General features: G+C 47.8%; 1 protein-coding gene across 1 annotated transcript; it reads left to right on the top strand.

Annotated features, from left to right (window-relative positions):
• Nucleotides 1-570: 570 nt before the first annotated feature.
• On the top strand, nt 571-22,164 carry TGFBI (transforming growth factor beta induced). Its single transcript, XM_084295173.1, has 17 exons — nt 571-727; nt 4,318-4,416; nt 11,054-11,118; nt 11,814-11,971; nt 12,762-12,926; nt 13,410-13,556; nt 14,231-14,372; nt 14,927-15,139; nt 15,319-15,456; nt 15,708-15,853; nt 16,204-16,340; nt 16,878-17,008; nt 18,867-18,991; nt 19,935-20,037; nt 20,381-20,460; nt 21,042-21,066; nt 21,227-22,164. Exons 1-17 carry the CDS (start codon nt 606-608, stop codon nt 21,280-21,282), a joined length of 2,052 nt encoding a protein of 683 aa, XP_084151299.1. The 5' UTR covers nt 571-605; the 3' UTR covers nt 21,283-22,164.
• The last annotated feature ends 815 nt before the right edge of the window (nt 22,165-22,979 follow it).

The following is a 22,979-nucleotide window of genomic DNA, read 5'->3' as shown; positions in this document are numbered from 1 at the left end:
GGAAAGCTCCCTGGGGGCTGGGATCAGATGGGACCCCTGGAGCACATCAGGGACCTGAGTCAGGGGAGGTGAGAGAGAAAAATGCCCAGGAGAAGAAGAAAGAGAGATTGTGGGTGAAATGCTGTGCTGGAAGCGAGGATGAGGGATGCCCCTGGCTGCTTTCTGCTCTGGGGGATGGATGGATTGGGGGATAGATGGACGGGGGAATGGATGGGTGATGGGATGGATGGGTGGATGGATGGATGGATGGATGGGTGGGTGGGTGGGTGGGTGGGTGGGTGGATGGATTGGAGGATGGACAGGGGATGGATGGAGGGATGAAGGGATGGGTTGATGGGTGGATGGATGGGTGAGTCGGTCGATGGATGGGTCGGTGGACGGATGCCCTCCCCGGGGGCGTCTCCCTTTCCCTCTCCCCTCCTCCCTTCCCCTTCTCCCCTCCCCTCCCGCAAGGCCGGGCCGCCCGGCGGCTCCTCTCCCCCCGCGGGGCCGCTCCGCTCCCCGCCCCGCGCCGCCGCCGCATTTAACGGGAGGCGCGGGCGCCGCCGGCCCGTCCCGAGCCATCCCGACCCGTCCCACCCGGTCCGTCCCGTCCCATCCCGGCCATGGCACGCCTGCCGCTACTGCTGGCGTTGGGGTTGGGGTTGGGGCTGGGTTTGGGGCTGGCCGCCAAGTCCCCGTACCAGCAGGTCCTGCAGCACAGCCGCCTCCGCGGCCGCCAGCACGGGTAAGCGGCCGCTGCGCGCCCCCGGGGCGAGAAGGGGAGAGGGGAAGGGAAAAAAAATAATAAACCATCCCCAAAACTTTTTTTTTTTTTTTTTCGGGGGTCGCGGGTCGGGTTCCGTCGCTGCCCGGGGGCTTCCCACCCCCGGGGGCTTTTCCTTCTTTCCCCTTTCTTCCTTTCCTTCAGGATGCTTCATGCTCCGGTGGTCGTTTTAGACGGCTCTTCATCAGTTTATCCCCGTGAAGGGGTTAAAAAAAAATCCTCAGATTTTCACTGAAGCGTTTCGTGGAAGGAGTTCCCCTTTTCAAGAGTTTGCAGAAAAAGAAAGAAACTTGGTTCAGTGGCTGAGGGGTGTCTGTGGAGTAAGCACCAACTTGCTCTTTAAGTCCTGAAAGTTTTCCTGAGCAAAGTAATCCTTTATTTAATCAGAGCCTTCAGAGATAAGAAACACCCCAAAAATGCAGGTAGACATCTCTATATGTCTATGTGTTATGGGCTGTGTGGTTTGACTCTTTTTATTGATAGGAGGAGAGCTACCCAGCTGTTGATGGCTGCCCCCACTGCTTTTGTAACATATCAGGAATAGGCAGAGTGAAACGATGACAGACGCTTCAGCTGGCTCTTGTCTCTCCCGGTGGTGACATTGATTGAGCTGCAGCTTCCATTTAAATGGGCTGCTGAGGGCAGGGTCACGAATTGCATTGTAAAAAACCAGGCTGAAATATCGCAATTTGATATGTCACCTGGCAAGGCTCCAGGTCAGCCTTTTCCAAGAAGGGGAGCACTGTTTGGGTATCTCACCAGACGGGGGACCTTACAGGCAAATTCGGAGCGGACGCCTATTGGTAAAATCTCAGTACCAAAAGGGTTGCGGGCATTGCTGTGGCAGCGTTACAGATGAGGAGAAGTTCTGCTGAGATAAACCCGGCAGAGCTGACAGCAGCACTTGGCTCGCTGGTCGCTTTCCGATGGAGACAGCAATTTATCCCGAGCGAGTTTTTAAACTAAATTCTGAACGCTGATTAATGATGTGTCAAAAGGACACAGCAACAGAAAAGCAGCCCAAAAGCTCTGGGATGTGAGGCGTGTTGTTTCGCTTGCAGGAAGGAGCTCTGGAGGGATGTGCGAGCAGGAATGCCACCCTTTCTGCTCTGAGCATCCCCCGGCACCATCAATGCTCCCATTGAGCTGGGAACGAGTTGGGTGGCAGGGCTTGGCTCTGCAGCAAAACTCGTACAGCTTAATTATTTTTAAGTGAATCAGCTCAGGTGCTGGGGGGCGAGATGAGAAGCATGTGGGGAGGAGCGTGAACATCTGAAGATGGAAATCTGGGTGCGTGGGTGCAGTCACGGCAGGGAGATGCTGTGGGACCGGGGAGGTCATAGGGGGGGTCCTGCTCTTTAGTGCCCCTTCCCAAGGGCTGCCCCTGCCCCGGCAGCTCCCAGCTGCTGCCTGCCAAGGGGAAGGCTTCAGATGCAGGCAAACAATGGGCGGTTTTATCCGCGAGTCAGCTGGGAACGGCATGGCAGAGGTGATGAACTCCAACGAGGAGCGGGGAGAGTGTTGACAAATTCATTTTAAGCCAGACTGGGCAACGCACCAGAACAGGCACGGCGGGGAGCTGCTACTACAGCCTGCCTGTGGGAATCATTGATAACACAGCCCTCGGGGGGATTGCTAAGCACAGGGTTAAAACTGGGAAGTTTTTCCCAAAAAGTCAGCGAGCAGCCTGGCGGCGCCGGGTCCCAGGCAGGGAGGAGGGGGCAAAGCAGGAGGTTTGGGGCTGCCCAGGAGGTTTCTTGGCAGGCTGCTCCCAGGGATAGGGGGGAAGTGATCAAACAAGTCCTTCAGTAGCCAGGCTTGTCAAGACGAATATTAGAGGGATTGTCCACTGCCGTCAGCCAGACGCTGAAATCGAGGCAAGATTTGGAATTTCAGTGTAATTGGAACCACATTTCGGCGCGCCGGGGCCGGAGGAGCCGAGGTGGGCTGAGTCACTGAGCACAGACGTGTCTCTCAGCCGGGGTTTGGCGTGGAAGTTACTGAGCTGGTGCCAGCTTGCACCAGCTGAAAGTTTGGCTTTGTGATTTCTACCTTTTTTTTCAGTAGATTCTTTCTCCTTGTCCCTCACCGTATGTATAGAAAGGGAGTTAAATGCTTTCATGCAGCAGCAGCAACCTACCCTTACTGAGTAGGGCAGCAACAAGGGATGCAGTGAACCTAATTCCCCGAGGTCCCATGGGTCCCCACTTGGTCCCTTGTGGTGGTGCCAGGGTCTGGCAGGGTCAAATCCTGCCTCTGCAGGGCCCTGTTGCAGTCACATCAGCAAAAGCTTGTTGAAGGCAAGCCAAGCTCTTGCTGAATTTACACTAAGGATGGGCAGGTTGACTTGTGTTGGGTGCTGGTGTGAAGCAAATACGCCTGCAGAAGGGCTTGGCAGTGGGCTGCAGAGCCTCTGCAGAGCCTGCTTTTGTGGCTGGGGCAGGTGAGTGGCAGTGTCCCAGCCAAACAGGGGCAAATGTCTGTCTGCTTCCCGAGGGAGATCAGTGAGACCTCCACAGCAGCAGCTCCGTGTCCCATCCAGGATGTGTGCCTTGGAAGGTGCAGAGCAGAGTGCTTCCAAAGTGATGATTTATGCATTTTACTCAATAATTTATTTTCCCCTTATTATTCTGGGAGCCAACGCTGCTCATACTTTCTGTGCTGCTGCTGCGATCAGGGCATGGTTTTGGTACTGGGAATCCAGGGGCAGTTGGGCTGAGAATCTGCAGTATTTTGGGGCATTTGCTCTACTTCCGGCTGAAGCCCAGGTCTATAAAATCACATCTCAAGGTCCCTGCCTTGTCCACACTCGTGGCCAGAACTGCTGGCACATGAGCCATGGCAAGTGGCAACTGGAGATGGTGAGCTGGGAATGGTGTGACCACAGCTTTGCTCCCCATGACACCACTTCTTTGACAGCTGGAAGGCTGCTGCCAGCTTCCAGTGGGACAAGTCACACGGATGGTGCTGAGCTTGGGCTTCCCTGGTGGGTTAGCAGCCATCAGTGCCCCTCAGGCTGAGGTCTTACAGCCGCCATGCATAGTGCGTTGAGGCCGTGCCGGGCAGTGCCACTTGCTCATCTTCCCCTCCAGTAGCTCATGTCTGTGTCCAGCATAGGCTCAGTCTGTTGGACAGCAAAAGTGCCCATCTTGGTTTTGGTGCTGATAAATATGTCCTTTTTTTAGGTCCTAAACAATAAAATAATGGGTTTAGGGGAAGTATTTGAATTATTGCAGAAATTTATTGGGTTACACTTAGGTCTCTAAATTAGAAGTTGGTGTTCACCATAGAAATCACAACTGAACTACTATCTTTAACTCAATTCCTTTATATTTTGGGAGGGGTGTAGCATGGAGAGAAGCCAAGCCTTGCATTCAGTGAAGGAAGAAATAACCTTGCAGAGTGGAGAGAGGTAGAGAGGACTCTTTCACCACTTTCCTTCACTTTGAGACCTGGAAAGTCAGCTTGCAGCTCTGAGTTCCCTTCGTCTCACACCCACAGTGGGGTTTTCTGGGCTCTCAGACCCTCCTCTGCTCTGTCCCTCCCTGCAGCCCCAACGTCTGTGCGGTGCAGAAGCTGATCGGCACGAACAGGAAATACTTCACGAACTGCAAGCAGTGGTACCAGAGGAAGATCTGCGGGAAGTCAACGTGAGTACTTGGGAGCCCTCCGGGGTCACCCCAAAACCCAAGCGGAGGCAGCTGCTGGGTGGGGGAAGCAAATGGTGCAACAGACACTGGGTGAACTTATATTGTGTGTGCTAAGGGCTGTTTTAGCCTTTCACTAGCAAAGAAAAAATTGTGCCTTGTTTTTTTCCCAATTGACAAACACAATTCTTAAACACTTCAATGTTAAGAATGGAAAATACCGTGTAAATTCAAACCCTGGTGATTTATTCCAATTGCATATCTATATATGTTGTATAGCTCTTGATGCTGTGAAGAAGTGTGGTCCTGATGGTTTCTGGTACTTAGCTGTGCCTCTCTTACTGCTAGGCCCAATATTGCCTAGCTGGAAAAAAAATAAAAGAAACAAAAGAAAAAAAGGCAGCCCGGAGCTGATGGTTATTGGAGAAAACACAAAATTCATCTACACATGTTTTCTTTGGAAGAGGAAACAGAAATAAGGGGAACGAAGTGTCAGTTTTAGCCAGCACTCTGATGACTCCACCAGGAAAGTTAATTACACTCGCAGGCCAATTCCACATCTAAGATCGCAAACAAAAATATTCAAGTAGCTGTCGCGTAGCGTAGCCATGCGGGCAGCCTCAGGACATTCCTCTGAGTGATGCAGTCAGCAGATAATCGCGTGCCTGACTCCCTGCCAGGCTGTAGAGCAGCACGGGGAAGCTATCTTCTTGGTGTAGGCCAACCAAGGCTCTCGGGGACGTTTGCTGGCTCCAGCCTGAGCACGCACACGGCGTTAGCCACTGCTGCTGTCCCTGGCCCCGCGGCTCTCAGATGGTTTTGGGGACTCCGCAGGGGTCGCAGGAGGTGGTGACCCCCCAGCCACACACCATCCCTCCTCAGAAAGCAAAAACTGAAAGGAAAGTCCAGGAGATTTCTTCTAGGCTGAAATCACAGACGGCAAGAAACCACTGATCTGGGACAAACAGCAGAAATCAGCCGGTGTGCCTCTGGTGTGGTCCAATGTAAATTGTAACTGGATCTATAGGAACATGCTGTTCTTTACTGTGGATTAAATAAGCCATGTTTGTGAAGTAAACAGCAGATCTTGAGCTGTGGTGAACTGGGCTGCTTTTATTTTGGTTGCCTTTGTTGGTTTAGCTGCGCTTGCTGGCTATCAGATTTAGAATTGTTGGTTTTGTGTAGGTGTTGTGAGGAGGGAGGTCAAATTGTCCCCGTGCGTGGCCTTTCATTGTTCTACCCGTCAATCCATCTCAAATAAGACAGTTCTGTAATTCAGGAGGATGCACTGCAGGATGTACCGTGTGTCGGGCAGGTTTCCCTTAAGTCTAATTTTCTTTGCAAAAAAGAGAGAGAAGCAATGTTGTAAAAAGAAATAAGCACCCTCCTCCAAACCCTAATTCTATAAAACCATTAAATCCAGTAAGACTTGACATGGATGATTAGAGTTCAGACTCTCATCTTGGTTGAATAGTGGCTTTTTTAACATAAAATGGATCAGATTATGCCATGGTATCATTGTTGCCCCTTCAGATAGGAGAGCCTGTTTGGAGGTAGGCCTCCCAACAAAATGAGACTGCTGTGGACACGGGGTGGCTTTGCTGCTCCACCCCAGGATTGCTTCAGCCCTGAAGCAAATCAGAAACTAAACCTCAAGCAACCCAAGTGTGCAGCTGTATTTGGCAGACAATTCAGCCACTTATCTGCGGAAGGAGCCGGAAGGGCTGGCATCCCTCCGAATTTCACTGGGGGTTTGGGGTGGTCTCTTCCAACCTCTCTTGCTCTGCTTGTCCCCAAATGTCTTCTCCAGTGACACACTGCTGAGAATGAAGCATACACACCATTAACCTGCGTGTTAACCTATGAGATAATGTTCCCCTTGCACGTGGGATTAGCTCACCGTTCTTCACTTCGCATCATCTCAACAATGGGTTTTAGTGTCTTTTCCTCTTTTCCTAGTCGCTTTGGAGCCTGTGCCTTACTTTGCTCTTTCACAGTGCTTGTGCAGAACAAAGGACACGTGCCTTGACTCAGATTTTCCGGAGGACCCCGGGACAGCTCTGATTACAGGCATTTGCTGGTGATGGCTCCCACTGGACGTGGTGCTCCCGGCGTCTGGAAGCAATCAGGAGCCGGTGGGGATGTTAGGCGTTATGCTGCAGCAATCAGACTCCTACAGCAGTGTCGGGGCCTGGTGCTGCTCCATCCTTGGTGTCTGGGCTCTCAGGAGAATTTATGGGTACAGTCCATTCATGCAGCATGAACCCCCAAACTTTCTCTCTGTGTGAGGCTGGGAGAACCTCTGAGAGCACCACGTGTCTTTAAATCCCAGAAACGGTCAGGGTTTGGCACGTTTGGCAGCATGCCTGGGGGCAGAAGCCCTCTCCCGAAGCTGTGTCCTTGGGTCCTCCCTTTGGTGGCTGGATCCACTCCTGCAGCCCTGCAGGGGACCCTGTGCCCATCTCCTACCAGAGCTGGTGCACCTGTGGATAAGCACAGTCTTTTCTCTCCTCTTTCTAAAGGCTTTTTCCATCTCTGAGAGGAGCAGTCTTGGGTTGGGAGATGCTTGACACATCTCAACTACTTCACTTTTGACCCTTTATCTTATTTATTTGCTTAAAGGGTCAGTGGTGCCACAAGTTGGAAGTGACAATACAGTTGCAGATGCAAATACCTGCCTCTAGGAAGATAGCTTTGACTGTTTTGAGTTTTGATTTATTTTCTTGCTCTGAGCTGTGTTTCAAACAGGTAGCAGGGAGGGAGGTCAGTGACGGAGCAGGTATTGCAGAGAAGCAAAGCGACCTCCTGCAGAGCTGGCTGGGAGAAGGGAAACAGCCTTGAGAGAGAAGGGCAGAAATGTTACTGCAAGCCAACAGCAGTAAGTCATAGGATGCTCCTGGGATGGTCACATCCTGAGCCCAGAGACACGCAGCAACACGAGAGGCTCAGATGTGCTTGGCCTTGTCCCCATGTGCACGACCCTCCGGTGCCTGCTGCAGGCTCACTGTCAGAGGAGCGGTGTCCAGAAAGAAATCCAGAAAGAAATCAGCTAGGGCTGTAAGCATGAGACCTGGTGCTGAGGCTCTGCACGCTGGCTTCTTGATGGGCATCTTTGGGTCCATCGGGATGGAGAGCGCCGCTGGAGCTGGATGTGCACGATGGAAAATTCAACTCATGCATCAGAAGGGGACTCCCACCTCTTTATCTGCTTTTCTTTTTCCTCTGTTTTTCTTCTCTTTGCTAAAGCATTGGCTCACACACTTAGGGAGAAATTAGATCGAGGATTTATGTGCATTTTATCATTGCATTACTGTCTGATGAAGTGAGATAAGGCAGTTGGCAAGAAGTCCGACACTGCTTTGATTTTAATGAGCACTGAAACAAGATTGTTTTGGTAATTAGGTAATTTTCCACTGTTGGCTATTCCAAGGCCAAAGAAATAGTTTATTTAGGGTATATTCTCATAGTTACGTCTGCGCTTTTTATATTTTTCTGTCTCCCTTATGAACTGGACTCATTCTCCTAGAAGTGGGGATTGCAGCTGAATGCCTCCCACACGCGCTCTTTTTGTGTAATGAACAAGGCAACAACTTCCTTCTTTTTCTCTTATTATCTTTTTCTTCTAGCCATAACTAGTAGCAGTAAGTTGCCCCTTAGTACTTTCTTTTTCTTTTCCTCTTAACTTTTTTTTTTTTTTTTTTTTTTTGGGTCTGATTTACTTTCCTCTATTCAGGAAAAAATATGAGCCCTGGCACTCTTTTTTGTAAAAACGAAACATATGGGACTTATTACAGGAAATTATTACAAATGGATCTTTATTCACTAATACATGCCTTAGCTTGTTTTTATTACCTTCAAAAATGCACTTAAATTTTAATTTCAGGCCCTAAGAATGCAGCGGTGGTGAGACAATGGCTAATAAAAGGCAGGGAGCTTGCTTCTGCACCAGGACACGGGGACGTTTAGCAGTGCAGTGTCTCTAAACACTTGGCTTGGCTTTTGTGCTGAATCTGCTGCGTGGTTGGGGAGCATTTAGGGCTTTATCCCAACACTGTTTGTCCCCTGCCATTAAGAGCAGCCCCCTGGCTGATGCTCTGATCCTGACCACGCAGCTCCTCCAGTGCTGCCTACCCAGTAGTGTAGGGGAGTGCAGGTGGGACAATGTCTCCATACGGGGCTGTGCTGCAGGGCATCCTTTGCCCTCTGGTCCCTCTCCTGGTGCAGCCAAAGCCCATGGACAGCAGGGCCAGGTTAGCCACCCCTGGCATGGCAAAGCCCCTCTCTGCTGGGGCTCACGGAGGAGCATGTGTTAAAGGAGTGGCCATGCTCTCATATAGAGGTGTAGGGTACCAAATCCTGGAAATTAAGTGGAGCAGCCTTCAGCCATGGCCATGCTGCTCCCTGAGGGCTGGATGTCTTTGGGTGTTCTTGTGCTTTCACCAAGGCACAGCCACGGAAGAGCAAGTGGCTGAAGCTGAAGATGTTTTCACGATCCCTGGGACTGGCTCCTTGTAGGCGCAAACACTTGGCTGAGCACCTCTGTGTTCACCTGGCCCTTTGCAGAAGGTTTCTAGTACTCAGAAAGCTCTTATTTAGTTATTTATTTGTCAAAATAAATTTTAAAAAATCACAGTTGAGATCATACAGGACAAGATGGGAAGAAGGAACAGGGAGGTGAGGGTGGGAATGGCATACGTGGTGCACGGAGCCAGGCGGTGCTGGCAGGTCAGCTCCAGAGACTGGGGCCTGTGCCAACCCCATAACTGGCCTTGGTGCTGCTTGCCACTGGCTTCCCCAGTGGGGTGGTGCTGGAGACATTCCCCCATCCCCCAAAATAATAAAAAATCTGGCGGTGTGGTCCCTGCATCCCATCCCGCTGCCCTCACCCAGCTGCTGGAGCAGCAGCATCCCCGAGTTCGTGTGCACCCCGTCCTGCCCCTCCTCGCAGCTCATTAATCTCCAATCGATCCATAAATACGCCTTTTAAAGCCCACGTCAGCACTCAGGAATTATTTATGCTGAACTCTGCAACGATTTCTTTTTAATCAGCTCGTCGTCTTTGATTACAGGTCTGAACCGAGAAAACTGTCTAGACTGGATTTAGTTTCTAGGGTGAAAAAAAGAAAAATCAGAGGTCGGGGAGGGAAGTGGTGGGGGGAGAAAGTGTGTGTTTGTAATGAACACGAGCCGGGGGCTGGGGAAAGTGGAGCAGCAGGGTGTTAAGATCTCCAGTAGTCAAAGGAAGGGATTGCTTTAGGCAAGCTCTTTCCCACATGGAATATATAATGTCTAGACAATCAGTCTGGGTTTGCTTTGTAATTCTCTTAGGAAACCGTGACACAGAATTTATTTGCTTCTGTCACAGAAAAGCAGGTATTTGTTTCACTTACTGGCTCTTAATTACCCTGAAGAATTCCCTCTTAAACCCCAGGCATTTCCACTGTTTGTTAACAGTGTTAAAATGATGACAAATATCTGAAGTTTGAGGTTTTTCCTTTCTCTCTCAGTGAGTATGCCGGGGCTCAGCACTACAGCACCGGGCTTGTCTCGAATCCAGGCAGGAGCACAGAGGAAAGGTTTGTCTTTGGGAGGAACACCTAGTGCCTCGCTGCCCTAGCCTGTCTAACAGATTGCCTCGTCCTTTCACACCAAGCAATAAGTGAAAGAAACCCCTGTGAAAAATAAACAGGCAACTTCTGGGTTGATTTTTAATATTTTTTTTCCCCGTTTGTATGAAAACAGGTTCCCTTTAAAGGGCAGCTTTGAGAATCAGATGACTTCCATTTCCCATTGAGCTGCAGCAGTCAGGCAGCTCGTGCTTCTTTAGCATCTGTCATCCTTGGGGCTCCCCATGTCCCCAGGAGGGGCTCCGACCCCTGTCCCCTGGTAGCAAAGCCAGAGGTGCAGTATCACCCCCTGGGGTGCCCACCTAGGCACAGGCATCCCAGCGAAGTTGTCCTTGCAGGGCTTATTCCAAGTCCTGGGGCCAGGGCATCCAAGACCAGAGGTGTCCCTTTGCCTCCAGGCCTGTCATGCCAACTTTGCTCTTAATAAGTGAATATTTTCTGGTGGCAAAGAATGGGGTGAAATGGGGGGATGCTCAGCGGGTTTGTAGAGCAGCCTTACCAGAGCTGCAGTGCGCTGCCCAAACTGCAATCGGTTGTATACTGGGAGAACCCCAAACCCTCCTGTGGAAGAGGCTGAACTCAATGACTTGGACTCCCCCTGAAAATAAGCAAATAAATCAGATATACTGGATATTTTGGTCTCTGCCTTGCCTCTCTCTGTGCTGTGTAGGTCCTGATTCGATCTTGTGCTGCGCTTGCTGCCTTGCTCAGGTCATCTGCTGGGACCGTGCCATCAGTCTCCAGCCCCTGTTTATGCAGGGACTGACAAAGTTGCTGGGCAAGTGTGGTTTTGAAAAACAATTGTCTGTTTTTGTTCTGTGGGGAGGTTGGCAACATGCAGCGCTGGAGGCGATAAAAATTGTGGTTTGCCTTTTGTTCAAGTGTGTGTTTCTAAGGAATATGCTGCTTCGGAAACCTCACCACCAGGGATGAGTGCAGACAGGACAGTAGCTAACAGAGAAAAAGCAGCGAGGAGCTATCAGTTAATCTGCCATGTCCATCTCTTGTTCCAGAGTAATCAGCTACGAGTGCTGTCCTGGATATGAAAAAGTTCCTGGAGAGAAAGGCTGCCCAGCTGGTAAAGACATTTGACATTTTTTACACTTCTTAAAATTACTCCTCGGCCCACTGAAGGGAAATATTAGAAAATTGCTCAAAGTGGATTTGATCTTTGCAATTGGTGCGCAAGATTGCTTTGAACGAGTCAAAAACAGACTCAGCAGAGCACCAGCTGAGCACCAGCTCAGCTCCAAAGCATGCAAAAAATCCCAGACAACGTAAAAACCTCGGATATAATTAAAGGCAATCAAGCACGGGAGGGCTGTGTGGAATTTCTCAGTCCAACAAGTAATAGAGCTGTGTTGGAAACGCAATGTAAGGTAGCGATAAAGCAGCAGACAGTTTTGCCAGTCTCTGCTCATTTCTATTTTGGCAAGGGTGAGCTGAGCAAAAATTTCACTTAATAGCAAATACAGCTCAGCTGCTGGCAGGCTGAGAGGGGGCTTGGTGGCTCTGCTCCTGCTGTCCCAGCACTTCCTTCCCCTGAGCTGGGTGCTGGAACTCAACCATGGGGCTGCAGAGAGCAGCGGCATGTATCGGGCCAGGTACACCGAGTCTGCTTTCCACCTATTTACGTTTATATACATGCAGTGTGACTCCAGCAAAGCCTGCAGAGTAGATTTTGGATTACAGAGCTGTGACTGAGGTCAGCTCTGTCGGCAGTGCAGAGCAGGATGAATGGTGTGTCGGGATCATAACCTTCTCTTCTTGCAGCGCTGCCGCTTTCAAACATCTACGAAACCCTGGGAGTTGTTGGCTCGGCCACCACGCAGCTCTACTCCGACCGGTCCAACCTACGGCCAGAAATCGAAGGACCTGGGAGTTTTACGATTTTTGCCCCAAGTAATGAGGCCTGGGCTTCCTTGTCTGCTGTAAGATGTAACTCCTCTTCGTTCCCCTCTTCCTCTGGCTTTCTGAGCGGGCTCTGCAGGGGTCTGACTCCAGCCCCAGCTGGCAGAACAGGCACGGTCCTGATGCAGGGAGGGCTGTGAGTTTCTGAGATGGGGATCACTGTCCTGGTCCATCAACCTCAGAGCCCGATTTCTGAATGAGTCCAGCACTGGAGAGAGGTTTGGATGCTCCCCAGTGGGTAGACGCAGAAATCGCCTCATTCAGTTTTCCCTATTTCTTAATGTCAGATATTGCACTAAGACCACAGCAAGGGACTTTCCATCCCTTTCATTATTTTTCTGGCTGCCCCCACTTTACCACTCCGGTTGTTCTTACTAACTGGTACAAGCACCAGTCCCAACTGGAGCCTCTGGAAACCTGTATCCTCCCTGCACCAGTGACTTCCCCTGCTCTGCTGCATCTCCATCTCCTTAACATCGGGTCTGATTTTCTCACTTTGTGTCTTGTGAAATTCCCACTCCTGAAATTGCCACTGCTGTCCTCCGATGCACCAAATGGAGCATCCTCTGAATGCAGTGACCCCACACCGGGGCTTGCTGCCCTTGCCCATCTGTCTCCCAAGGCCAGGGCCTCCAGAGCTGCTTGCTGCTGCTGAAAGGCCAAAGATGCAACTTTATGGAAATTAGAGCTGCCCTGCTGGCATGAGGTTGAGTACCTCAAATAATATATGGGGACCTTCGATGCAGCCAAACCTCTGGACTCTCCCCACCAACAGGCTCAGCACAAAAAATGAATTTTGCTGATTTTCAGGAAACGCTGGACTCCTTGGTCAGCAATGTTAACATCGAGCTGCTCAACGCCCTCCGCTACCACATGGTGAACAAAAGGGTCCTCACGGATGACCTGAAGCATGGGACAACGCTTAACTCCATGTACCAGAACCTGCCTATCCAGATTCACCACTATCCCAACGGGGTAAGATGCTTGCATCAAACCTACCCACGAGGGGTTTCCTTTTCTTCTGCCTTTCACCTCCTGCACTGTCCATGGACCTCCAGGACTATTTAATGCCTAGGCTGAAAACTCCTGATTCACAATAGATGTTCAGAAGGAGCTTGAAAAGAATATTTATAAGTGGCTAGTTCCATAGATGTTGTTGCCTGTGTTGCTGTATAACATTGTGATTGGAGAAGTGCTTGATGTTGCATATTTTCTTAGGGTAGACAAAACCACTGATTACTTTCAAAGCTCTTTAAACACGATACCACTCAAATGGTTTTTGATAGGGCATTCTTATTCTTTATGTGATTTTTTTCTTTTTTTTTTAGGAAACCACATTTTGGCTCCTGCTGCTTCAGTATTATAGCGCTCACTGTGTTTGAAATAGAAAAGCAGCAGTGGCTGCTACACCTTCTTGTTTCAGTGCACTTAATGTCCCCTGCATCTCTCCCTTTGCAGATTGTGACTGTGAACTGTGCCAGGCTTTTGAAAGCCGACCACCACGCCACCAATGGGGTGGTCCATGTCATTGACAAAGTCATCTCCACCACCACAAACAGCATTCAGCACATCGTCGAGACTGAGGAAAGCCTGGAAACTCTTCGGGTGAGTCTAACCCATGTGTGCTCCAGGGATCCCTAAAGGTATTCGCTCATCCCATTCCCATTGAAGCTTGTCAGTGCCTAAGTGCCGTGACTAAAGCTGCTGATAAAACCCTTGTACCAATATAAGTTATTTTACTTTAGGACGAGGTATTTTTGGTATCAGTGCAAGCAGGAAGCAGGGTTTTGTAAGAATAACTGTCACCCTGCTACTGTTGTCAGTAAAAAGATGTAGACGGAGTCTGGCTCCTCGCTATTGTATCAGAAACTTGGCCTTAGGAGATGTTAACTTTTCAGATTTGATGAATATCAACTTATTTGCTTTGGTACTTGCCAAGTTAAGGAAAAAAGTAGAAAGCAGAGGGGTTCTGCAGTAGGGTCTGGTCTGAATTATTCACTGGAACTACCATGACCCTTTCCAGGCATATCAGGGTATTCACGCTGGCTCTGAGGCTGGCCAAAAAAGGCTCTTGTACTCAGATTTCTGGAGCACAAGAGAACCACAGGGCCAGGCCAACTTTATAAAGGGACCAAAGTGCTGAAAGAAGCTATTCAGGATTTTTGTAAGTGCTCTGAAATTCTAAAAGCTGTAATAAATCCGTCTCTCAGTGACTGCCTGGACAAAGCTGCTGACCTTTGCATTCTGGCTGGACGTGTTTTACCCTCATTTCTCTGCAGGCTGCTGTGGCTGCTTCTGACCTCAACAGCTTGCTGGAAAGCGAAGGGCAGTACACGCTCCTGGCTCCAACCAACGAAGCCTTTGAGAAGATCCCACGAGAGACCCTGAACAGGATCCTGGGGGACCCCGAAGCCCTGAGGGGTAAGCGCCTGTTTGCCAACGCCAATGAAAGACTGAAGAGAGCTCTGCAATTCTTCTGAATTCTTTTTTGAATCTGATCTGAGCTGCTCCTTGACACGATCTGAGAACAGCTGCAGTAAACACACTGGGCAGCTTCCATCTTTTAAAACCAGACAGCCCAGAGCTCTTGGGATGAAGGCCTGTAGACGTGGCACTGGGTGGTACCAGATTTGGAGCAGGGAGCCAGAGCAGTCCCTTTTATTTAGCATTCCTGTATGCGATGCTGATTTCTATCCACCTAGAGACAGAAGAGAACTTATCAGCATAGCTTCCCCTGACAAATGAATCAAACGACCACACAAAACTAAAGTTGACAAGTGCATAAAAATTATTCTTTTGGAACACTTCATTTCACAGGCTGCTGAATTAAAGCCAGCACAATCTGAAATGACCACACACCCCTTAGAGCAGAGCCCTATGCAAAGGGGGCCCTCCCCTTTGAAGAGAGCCCCTAAATCTGCATTAACTCTATGTCTGACTTTTCCAGCTCACTAAGGCACTCTCTTCTCTTGCAGACCTGCTGAACCACCACATCCTGAAGTCAGCCATGTGTGCTGAGGCCATCATTGCTGGCCTCACGATGGAGACTCTGGAAGGGACCACCTTGGATGTGGGCTGCAGTGGGGAAGAGCTGACCCTCAATGGGAAGCCCATCATTGCCAACAAGGACATCCTGGCTACTAACGGCGTTGTACATTTTGTTAATGAACTGCTGATCCCTGACTCAGGTATTGGAGGCTTTTTGCATCTCTTTGTCATGCTTTTCTTTTGCCTATTATTCTTTTTGACAAAAAAAATAATGGATTTAGAGGGCATAGGAATTTTGTAGAAATGGATGGATTGCCTTTTTATTATGCATTAGGTTATTATGCATTACTTTATTTATGTATTTATTTATTTTTTCCAGCTAAGACCCTGTTTGAGTTGGCCCAAGAATCTGAAGTGTCTGAGTCCATGAACCTTTTCAGACAAGCTGGGCTCAGTTCTCATCTAACAGGCAACGAGCGAGTGACCCTCCTTGCCCCAGTGAATGATGTATTCAAAGGTAAATTGGGGAGTAAATCCCTCTCTCCTGTCAGTGTGGGCCACAGACCTGCTTCAAACAGTGTCTCTTTGGCTGAGTTTCAGTGTGCAAACATGCAAACTCTCCCTTAAATGCCTCAGCTACAGACAGGGGCATGTAGCTTCAAAATTAAAATCTGGTGTGGGTAATGTTCTCTGTTTGGATGTTTTTAGTGTCTCTGGTCATTTTAAATGAATCACTGCTTGTTTCCATGCTTTTTTTTTTTGCTGCAGATAAACCCGTCTCTGTTGACAGCAACATGAAGAACTTGCTTCTGAACCACATTGTCAAAGATCAGCTCTCCTCTAAATACCTTTACCATGGGCAGAAACTGCAGACGCTGGGTGACAAGGAGCTGAGAGTTTTTGTGTACCGCAACGTAGGTGCCTGCAGCTGGCAGTGCTCGGGGTGGGATCTCCAGCGTGTGGGGAGCTTGTCTGGGTGGGGATCTGGCCTTGACCTCTTAAAACCAGTTGAATTTCTCAAAACCAGTTAGTTTAACCACTGCCTCTACATGACCGGTTCATTGTCAGCAGGACCCGGGGGCTAAATTTTTTTTTCTTATCCCTTACCATAAGTAATAAGTATTCTGCAGGCTGAGCATCTTGTCATGGTACAGTTAACATTAAAAAAAAAAAAAAAAGTGTAACTGAGCATTATGAAATGCATAAATATCCCTTTTTCAAAGCACGTACTAATCAGGTTGCTTTTCTGTGATTGTGTTTGCAGAACCTATGTATTGAAAACGCCTGCATTGCTGCCCATGATAAGAGAGGAAGGTTTGGGACCCTGTTCAGTGTGGACAAAATGCTGACCCCACCAACTGGCTCCGTGATGGATGTTCTCAAGGCAGACCATCGCTTCAGGTGACCTTTCTGCTCTTCCTAGGTGCCAGCTAGGAGCAGAGGAGCTGCTGTTCTGCTTTCTATTTGTTATTCTATTTATTATGGATCGTAGTCATGACTACATATAAGTTTTATTTTTTACATGGAAAGATTACCCAAAACCACGGTCTCATTCTTAAATTATAGGGAGTGAGACTTAAGTAATCTTTCATTGAAGTGTGAGCCAAGAGTGTGTGGTCCTCTTGTGAGCACATTTAGAAGCCAGCTCTGAAGCCAGCTCTGCTGTCAGTACTGCTGCGGCCAAGCCTCTGTGTCTCCTCACTAGCCTCTTTGTCCCCAAGGATTCAGCATCCCCAGCTGGCTCTGCCATTTCTCACACGTTCTGGTTGGACCTCATGGGATCGTTTCCTACCCGATCGACATTTGGGTTAATCGATTTTGCAGGATTTTGCAATTGTAATTTCACAACTCTCTTGAACACAAGAGGTTATTGCTCAAAGACCAACAGATGTAGTTTGTGGTGCAGCCACCAATGTTGTACCTTTGGTTGTCTTTCAGTACCTTGGTGGCTGCTATCCAGTCTGCAGGCCTAACGGAGAACCTGAACAGGCCAGGTACCTACACGGTGTTTGCTCCGACAAATGAAGCTTTCCGAGCCATGCCACAAGGGGAATTGAACAAGCTAATGGGTGAGCATTTTTGGAGCATTCGGGTGAACAGCTGCTGTGTGTTATTTGTGTGATGCCTGAGCAATGGCTTGGTTTGTCTGCCATATTCTTTGAGTCTGTCTCCTGGGAGCATGGACATCCTACACAACTCATTAGGATAAGCCCTAGCCAGCAGAAACCTGAGGATGCACAGAAAGCAGTGGCACTGAACTCTTGCAAAAACTGTGGGCATGGGTTTATGCTTCCTTTGTACTTGTGTGTGCTATGAAATGTTTGGAGTGTGTGCTATGAAATTCCAGTCAGGGATGAGAGAAGTGAAAGTGGACATCAGTCACACAAGATCAGGGTATCTAAAGTAAGTTTTGCAAATAGAAAACATGGCCCACATTCAGACTCAAGCCACACTGTGTGGAATTTCATTAGTAAAAGGATGGAGCTGTTGTTCCATCTATTTGTACATGGACGAAGCACGAAGTCCTACCTGATCCTGAGAAGACAACAAATATTCCGGTCTAGCATAAACAGAGGCTGATATCCTGAAAAGCACAGACATGCAGGCCAGTCATGGAAAAAAAAGCATGGGAATGTTTAATAACCCTCTTCAGGATAAGCTGCAGGATTTTTTTTGTTTTCTTCATGTTGGAAAATGGCTGTGGTTGGAAACAATGCCAGGTATTTGAGTGTAATGTCTTCTCGTCATTAAGGCCCAACCAAACATTGGCGTCATAATTTGTGGAGCATCTGCCCATGGTGGCTGGTTATCCTTTTAAGTGCATGAACGAGGAATTGGTAATATCAGCCTGCACACCCAGCCTAGTGATTAATGTGTAAATATTTCAGGGCTGTTCTGTAGCTATTATAAACGGCTACAGGAATGAAGCATCCCAGATGTGGGCACTTCAGATGTTCTTGTTTTTTCACGCAAATATTTAGCTTATGCTTCTGATGAAGAAGTGAATCATGCTGGTGAGGATACGCAGTGTGAGCTGTGGCCACAATAGAAAAATGGTAATGGAAAAAAAGCTCACAGTGTGTTCAGATAGAGGCAGCAAAACAAGAAGTCCACCTTGCTTGTAGCTTCTCTGGTTTCTTATCTGAAGGCCAGTTTTTGCACTAGCTGTTCCCTATTGCCCGTCTCTGGGTTTTGCTCTGGGTTTTAGTCATAGCCCCTAAAGGAGAACATGGAGCGGGGCTGCTGGCCGTGCTGTGCACATCGCTGCCTCTTCTGGAAAACAGATGGTGAAGGGGAAGCCTCTTACCTTCCTGAGATCTGGTTCAAAGCACAGCTAGAAGAGTAGAGAGAGATTCTGAGGCAGGGATCAGGCTGGCAGCCTGTAAACCATCCGTGACATCTCTCCTGCACTCTTTCCCTTCCTAGCCAGGAATCATGCCATGCAAAGTGTCATTGGTGTTGATGAAAATAGTGATGTTTGCAAGCACAGGGTGCTCTATTTCACATAAGGTTTTTTGTTTCTTTGGTGTTTTGTTGTGTTTTTTTTTTTTTTTTTGTCTTCCTTGGAAGTGAAAGCAACAACAGAATAAAGCTCATATAATGCACAGTAAGAAAAAGAATAGACTGCAAAATAACCAAGAGATAGGGATTTCACATATAGGGCAGGGTTGATGTGTGCCAAGCTGGGACACTGGGACAACATCCTTCCTGGACTCGCTTGGATCCTGACCTGCACAGGCAGGAACAGCCCCCATGTCCTATCCAGCTCCATCTGAGGTGCTTCTGATCGGTCTTTTTAATTTTACATCAATTCCTTGCCCTTTAGGAAATTACGGTATTTTCACGTAATGTCATTCCAGCACATGCAATACGGGAAGCGAGCTCTGACACAGTTTCACAAATGTACATGTTTTTCCTCCCCCCTAGGTAACGCCAAGGAGCTTGGCAACATCCTCCGGTTCCACATGGCCGATGAGATCCTGGTGAGCGGTGCGGTCAGCGCGCTCGTGAGGCTGAAGTCCATGCAGGGAGACAAACTGGAAGTCAGCGCCGTGAGTCACTGCCTCTGTTATGTGTTTAGATGTCTGTGTCAGGGAGCAGAGAATGTCTGTGCTCATGTGGGTGCTATGGGAACCTCTTCTGAATGTGTGTACGGCCCCATCAGCAGTGTTTTTGGGGCTGTAGTGGAGAGACTCTTGCCATGTATTCAATTCAGCAAGTTGGCAGCCTTGAAATGTGGTTTTCTTCAGCTTTCTCCCCAGAAGACCAATTGTAAATGATTTCCAGGAGCTGTTATAAATTTAACTCTGAGTCATAGGGGAAAAAAAAATATAAATAAATTAGATGTATAGCTTGTTCAGCTAACACGTCTTTTTTAGCGTAATGAAAATGATCTCTGCATGGGCTCCCCTAGCACAGCAGGATTTATTTAGATGCACAATTTTATCTCAGAAATTCTGCACTACATTAAGAGAATGCAGGATCCCCTACTGAGGAAAAAAAGATATATTTCACAGAATAAATAACTCATGGCCCGTTCGTTGCACAAGGAAGAAGAAGCAGGACAAAAATGGAAAGGCTGGTGCTCCAAAGTGCATCGAGCTGGCCAGCTCGTGTGCCAGGCTCCTGCCATGTCCAGCCCCTGTCACTCCTGCCACAAATTCTGTAGTAATCCCTCTCTGTGCAGGCAGCAGTACTGGGATGCTGATGGAAGGGCTCTGCCACAGCAGCCCAGCACTCCCACCCAGCCCATGTAGGCAGTCTGTGCTCCCAAACCTGCTGGTGACTGCTCCAGCTATCATTTGGTGTTATGGCCTTCTCAATTGGCAACAGAGAAGAAAAGATGAAAATGCCTACAGCCAGCCAGCAATGAATGAATGCAAAGTGAGGGTGTGCGGGTTTTCTTTTTTTAGATGAAATTGGAAAGCACTGATGACAAAAGTTTCTCATTTTCTCCTTTTTTTTTTTCTTTTTTTTTTTTCTTCTCCCAAACAGAAAAACAACATAATACATGTCAACAAGGAGCCTGTTGCAGAGAGCGATATCATGGCCACGAACGGTGTGATTCACGCCGTCAACTCCGTCTTGCAGCCTCAGGGTAGGATGCTCAGAGCTGCACCACCAGGGTGCACAAACCCCTCTCGTTTAATGTGGGCAGCAGCAAGGAACTGAGCAGAGGGGGCAGGAGGGGCTGGGGGCTGCAGCTGGCTCAGGTTTGGAGCTGTGGCCTCGTCTTGGTCCCAACTTGCATCGTCTCCATCCTTGCTTGGGGAGGGGGAGGTGACATGGCAATTCCTTCAGTTTATTGAGGAGGATTAATCTGTTATGGGGTTTTCAGCACATGCTCTGAAATGCTGGAAGGAAGCATCCTGTGTGCTTTGAATGCCATCTGTATATCTGTGCACCTAGTAATGTCAGTGCTGTCTGTGTCCCACCCTTAGCTTCAAGGCCACAAGAAAGAGGTGACGAGCCTGCAGATCCCGCGTTAGAAATCTTCAAACAGGCATCTGCATTATCTAAGGTAAAAACCAAAAACAAAGCAAAAAAACTGTCACTGTAGAACTACAGAAATTACATTTTGCTAATAGTGATTTGAAGATAACCTCACATTCAGGTTTTGACCTACAAAGAGAGTAAGCAGGTGTGTTTCATGGACTGATCAATCCTCTCTTCTTTTGTCATTAAATGATATAAGAAATAACATTTTTTGCAACATGAAGCCTACAATTTGCAGCACACCATAGATGCAGCCTTGGCATGTTACTGTATGTGTCAACCCCAATAATGCCTATGGCACTGAAGGGTCATTCATCCATCCCACTCGGCACTTCTGACACTGTCAGGATAAGAACAAGCAGGTACTGAATATGACTCCCCAAATTTCAGAAACAGAAGGCTTTCTTCTATGAAAGCCATTGTGTGTAACCACAGGTCGGACAGATGCCACAGGGGAGGCAGCTTGGTGCTGCCCCTTGACTCTAGCCCAGCACCTTCCAGGACAGTTTTTGGAGACTAAGGATGAAATATTGCCATGTAAAGTCATCTTATAGCTGTCGGAGATTTATTGTATTTATTCAAACTTTATATTTTCTTTCCATGCAGGTTTCTCAAAGGAATCCTCGACTAGGTAAGGCAACTTCCTGAGCTTGTTTCTCATCTCTATCCTATGTCTTGTCCCTTAAAGAAAAGTTTATTCTGTTGTCTTGCTGCAATCAAGATGCAGCTTAGGTGGGAGGGGATGGTGTCTGTGTATCTTTTCCAACCCACCTTGTTCTTCTCCTTCGCAGCTCCTGTCTATTCCAGGCTACTAGCAAAGATGAAGGAGAACTCGGGCGGGTTCTGAGCTGCAGCCAGTGTCTCCATCCGACCCGCCCTGCTGAACGCTACAGGGAAAAAACCAAATATCACCCTTAAATTTATTGTTGTTTCCAGTGAAATGGATAGGAAAAACTAAAAGCCATATATATATGTATATATTTTAAGACCGTTTTTATTTGTTTTTGACCTTAAAGTTCCCCCACCGAGGATAGGTTTTTATTTGTTTTTGTTCGTTTTGTTTTTACAAAGTAGTTGTTAATTTGCAGTTTTTCACATACCCAGTTTGGTGCTTGATACCTACGATGTACAAGGGCAGGGGCTTAATTCAGCACTGCTTCAGAAGCATGGGAAGATGCTCAGAGCTCACCTTGGGGCCACCTCACTCGGGGACTCCAGAAGAGGATGAATTAAAGCCTCTCTTCCAGGCTCCCATCTCTGGGAATCCAGGCTCCCAACGTGGGAAGCCAGGTGTGAGCTCATTGAAAGCTGTCCTCCAAACCAAGGCCAGAAATGGGAAATTTTGGCCAGAATGACTGGTGTGTGCTCAGCTTTCTGGGCAAATGCGTCACTCAGGACCAACCGTATGTCTGGTGGTTGCTTTGGAGGAAGTAAATGTGTTGAATCCACTAACGGTATCCAAGCAATACATATATACATACGAAACAAACATTGTTTTTCTTCTTCCCCTGTGTTCTAAAAGTCTTCCACACAATTCTGAATTGAAGGCTTTTAACAAAAGCCTCTCTATTGACATTGAGGAAACTGCATAATTATAAGCTATGGTTTGAAACTCTCTCTCTTTCCTTTTTTTTTTTTTTTTTTTTATTGGGTTGTTTATTGTCTATGGGTTTTAACTGTGCTGCCTTTTATTCACAAAAGAAGATTGAAATGAGAGTTCTCCCTGGCAGAAGCCTTCCAGTAAATGGTTCATTTGTAATAATGGTTGGGTTTTTTTAATAAAAAAAATAAAAATAAAATCAAAAATATAAATATGAGAAGTGCTGGTAATGCTTGGTTTTGTTTGTTCATTTATGTGTAGTTGTTTGATGGTGCAGTTTGACCACCTGGGGAGGGGTTGTTGTGGGGCACATCAGTATTTATAGACCTAACAGTGAATGTCCCTCTTTTCTCATCCTGGGCTTACAGAATTTTTTGGGTTGAAAAAAAATAAAAATAAAAATAATAATAAATAAATACAAAAAAAAAACAACAACAAACAAACAAAGGTATCAAGTGCAGAATTTAGAAAAAAAAAATAATCCACGTTGTTTTGGCCACCCTGGCTGAGAAACATCCTTTTCTTCCATTAAAAGCCCAAATTGAAATGCCATATGTGAGCCATCAGCATAATTCAAATGTGTGAAAAATAACCAGCCTCTTCTTTTATTTCCCTTCCCCAATCTCCCATCTCATCTCTTACTTTTCTGCTGTGGCTCAGCCCTGTGTTAGGTAAGCCCTGAGAGGTGATGGTGAATGTCTTGGGCCACCTGTTCTCAGCAGCCTCAGGAAGAAGGGCTGCACCAGGGGGGAGGCTCAGCCCTTTGTAATTAGGACAATCAATTATTGACTCATACAAAAGTCCAAGAGAGAAAAAGAAAGGTTTTTGCAGCTTGCTCAGTAATATGTTTAGTTGCAGGGGGCAGTCTGTTTTTTGTTGTTTGTTTGTTTGTTTTTTTTTGGGGGGGGGTGTCTTATTTTATTTTCCCTTGATGCTTCAAGAAT

The sequence above is a fragment of the Netta rufina genome, assembly GCF_964035555.1.
Source record: "Netta rufina genome assembly, chromosome: 14".
Classification (NCBI taxonomy): domain Eukaryota; kingdom Metazoa; phylum Chordata; class Aves; order Anseriformes; family Anatidae; genus Netta; species Netta rufina.
The sequence above is the reverse complement of the archived record's forward strand: the minus strand, read 5'-3'. Positions and strand labels throughout refer to the sequence as shown.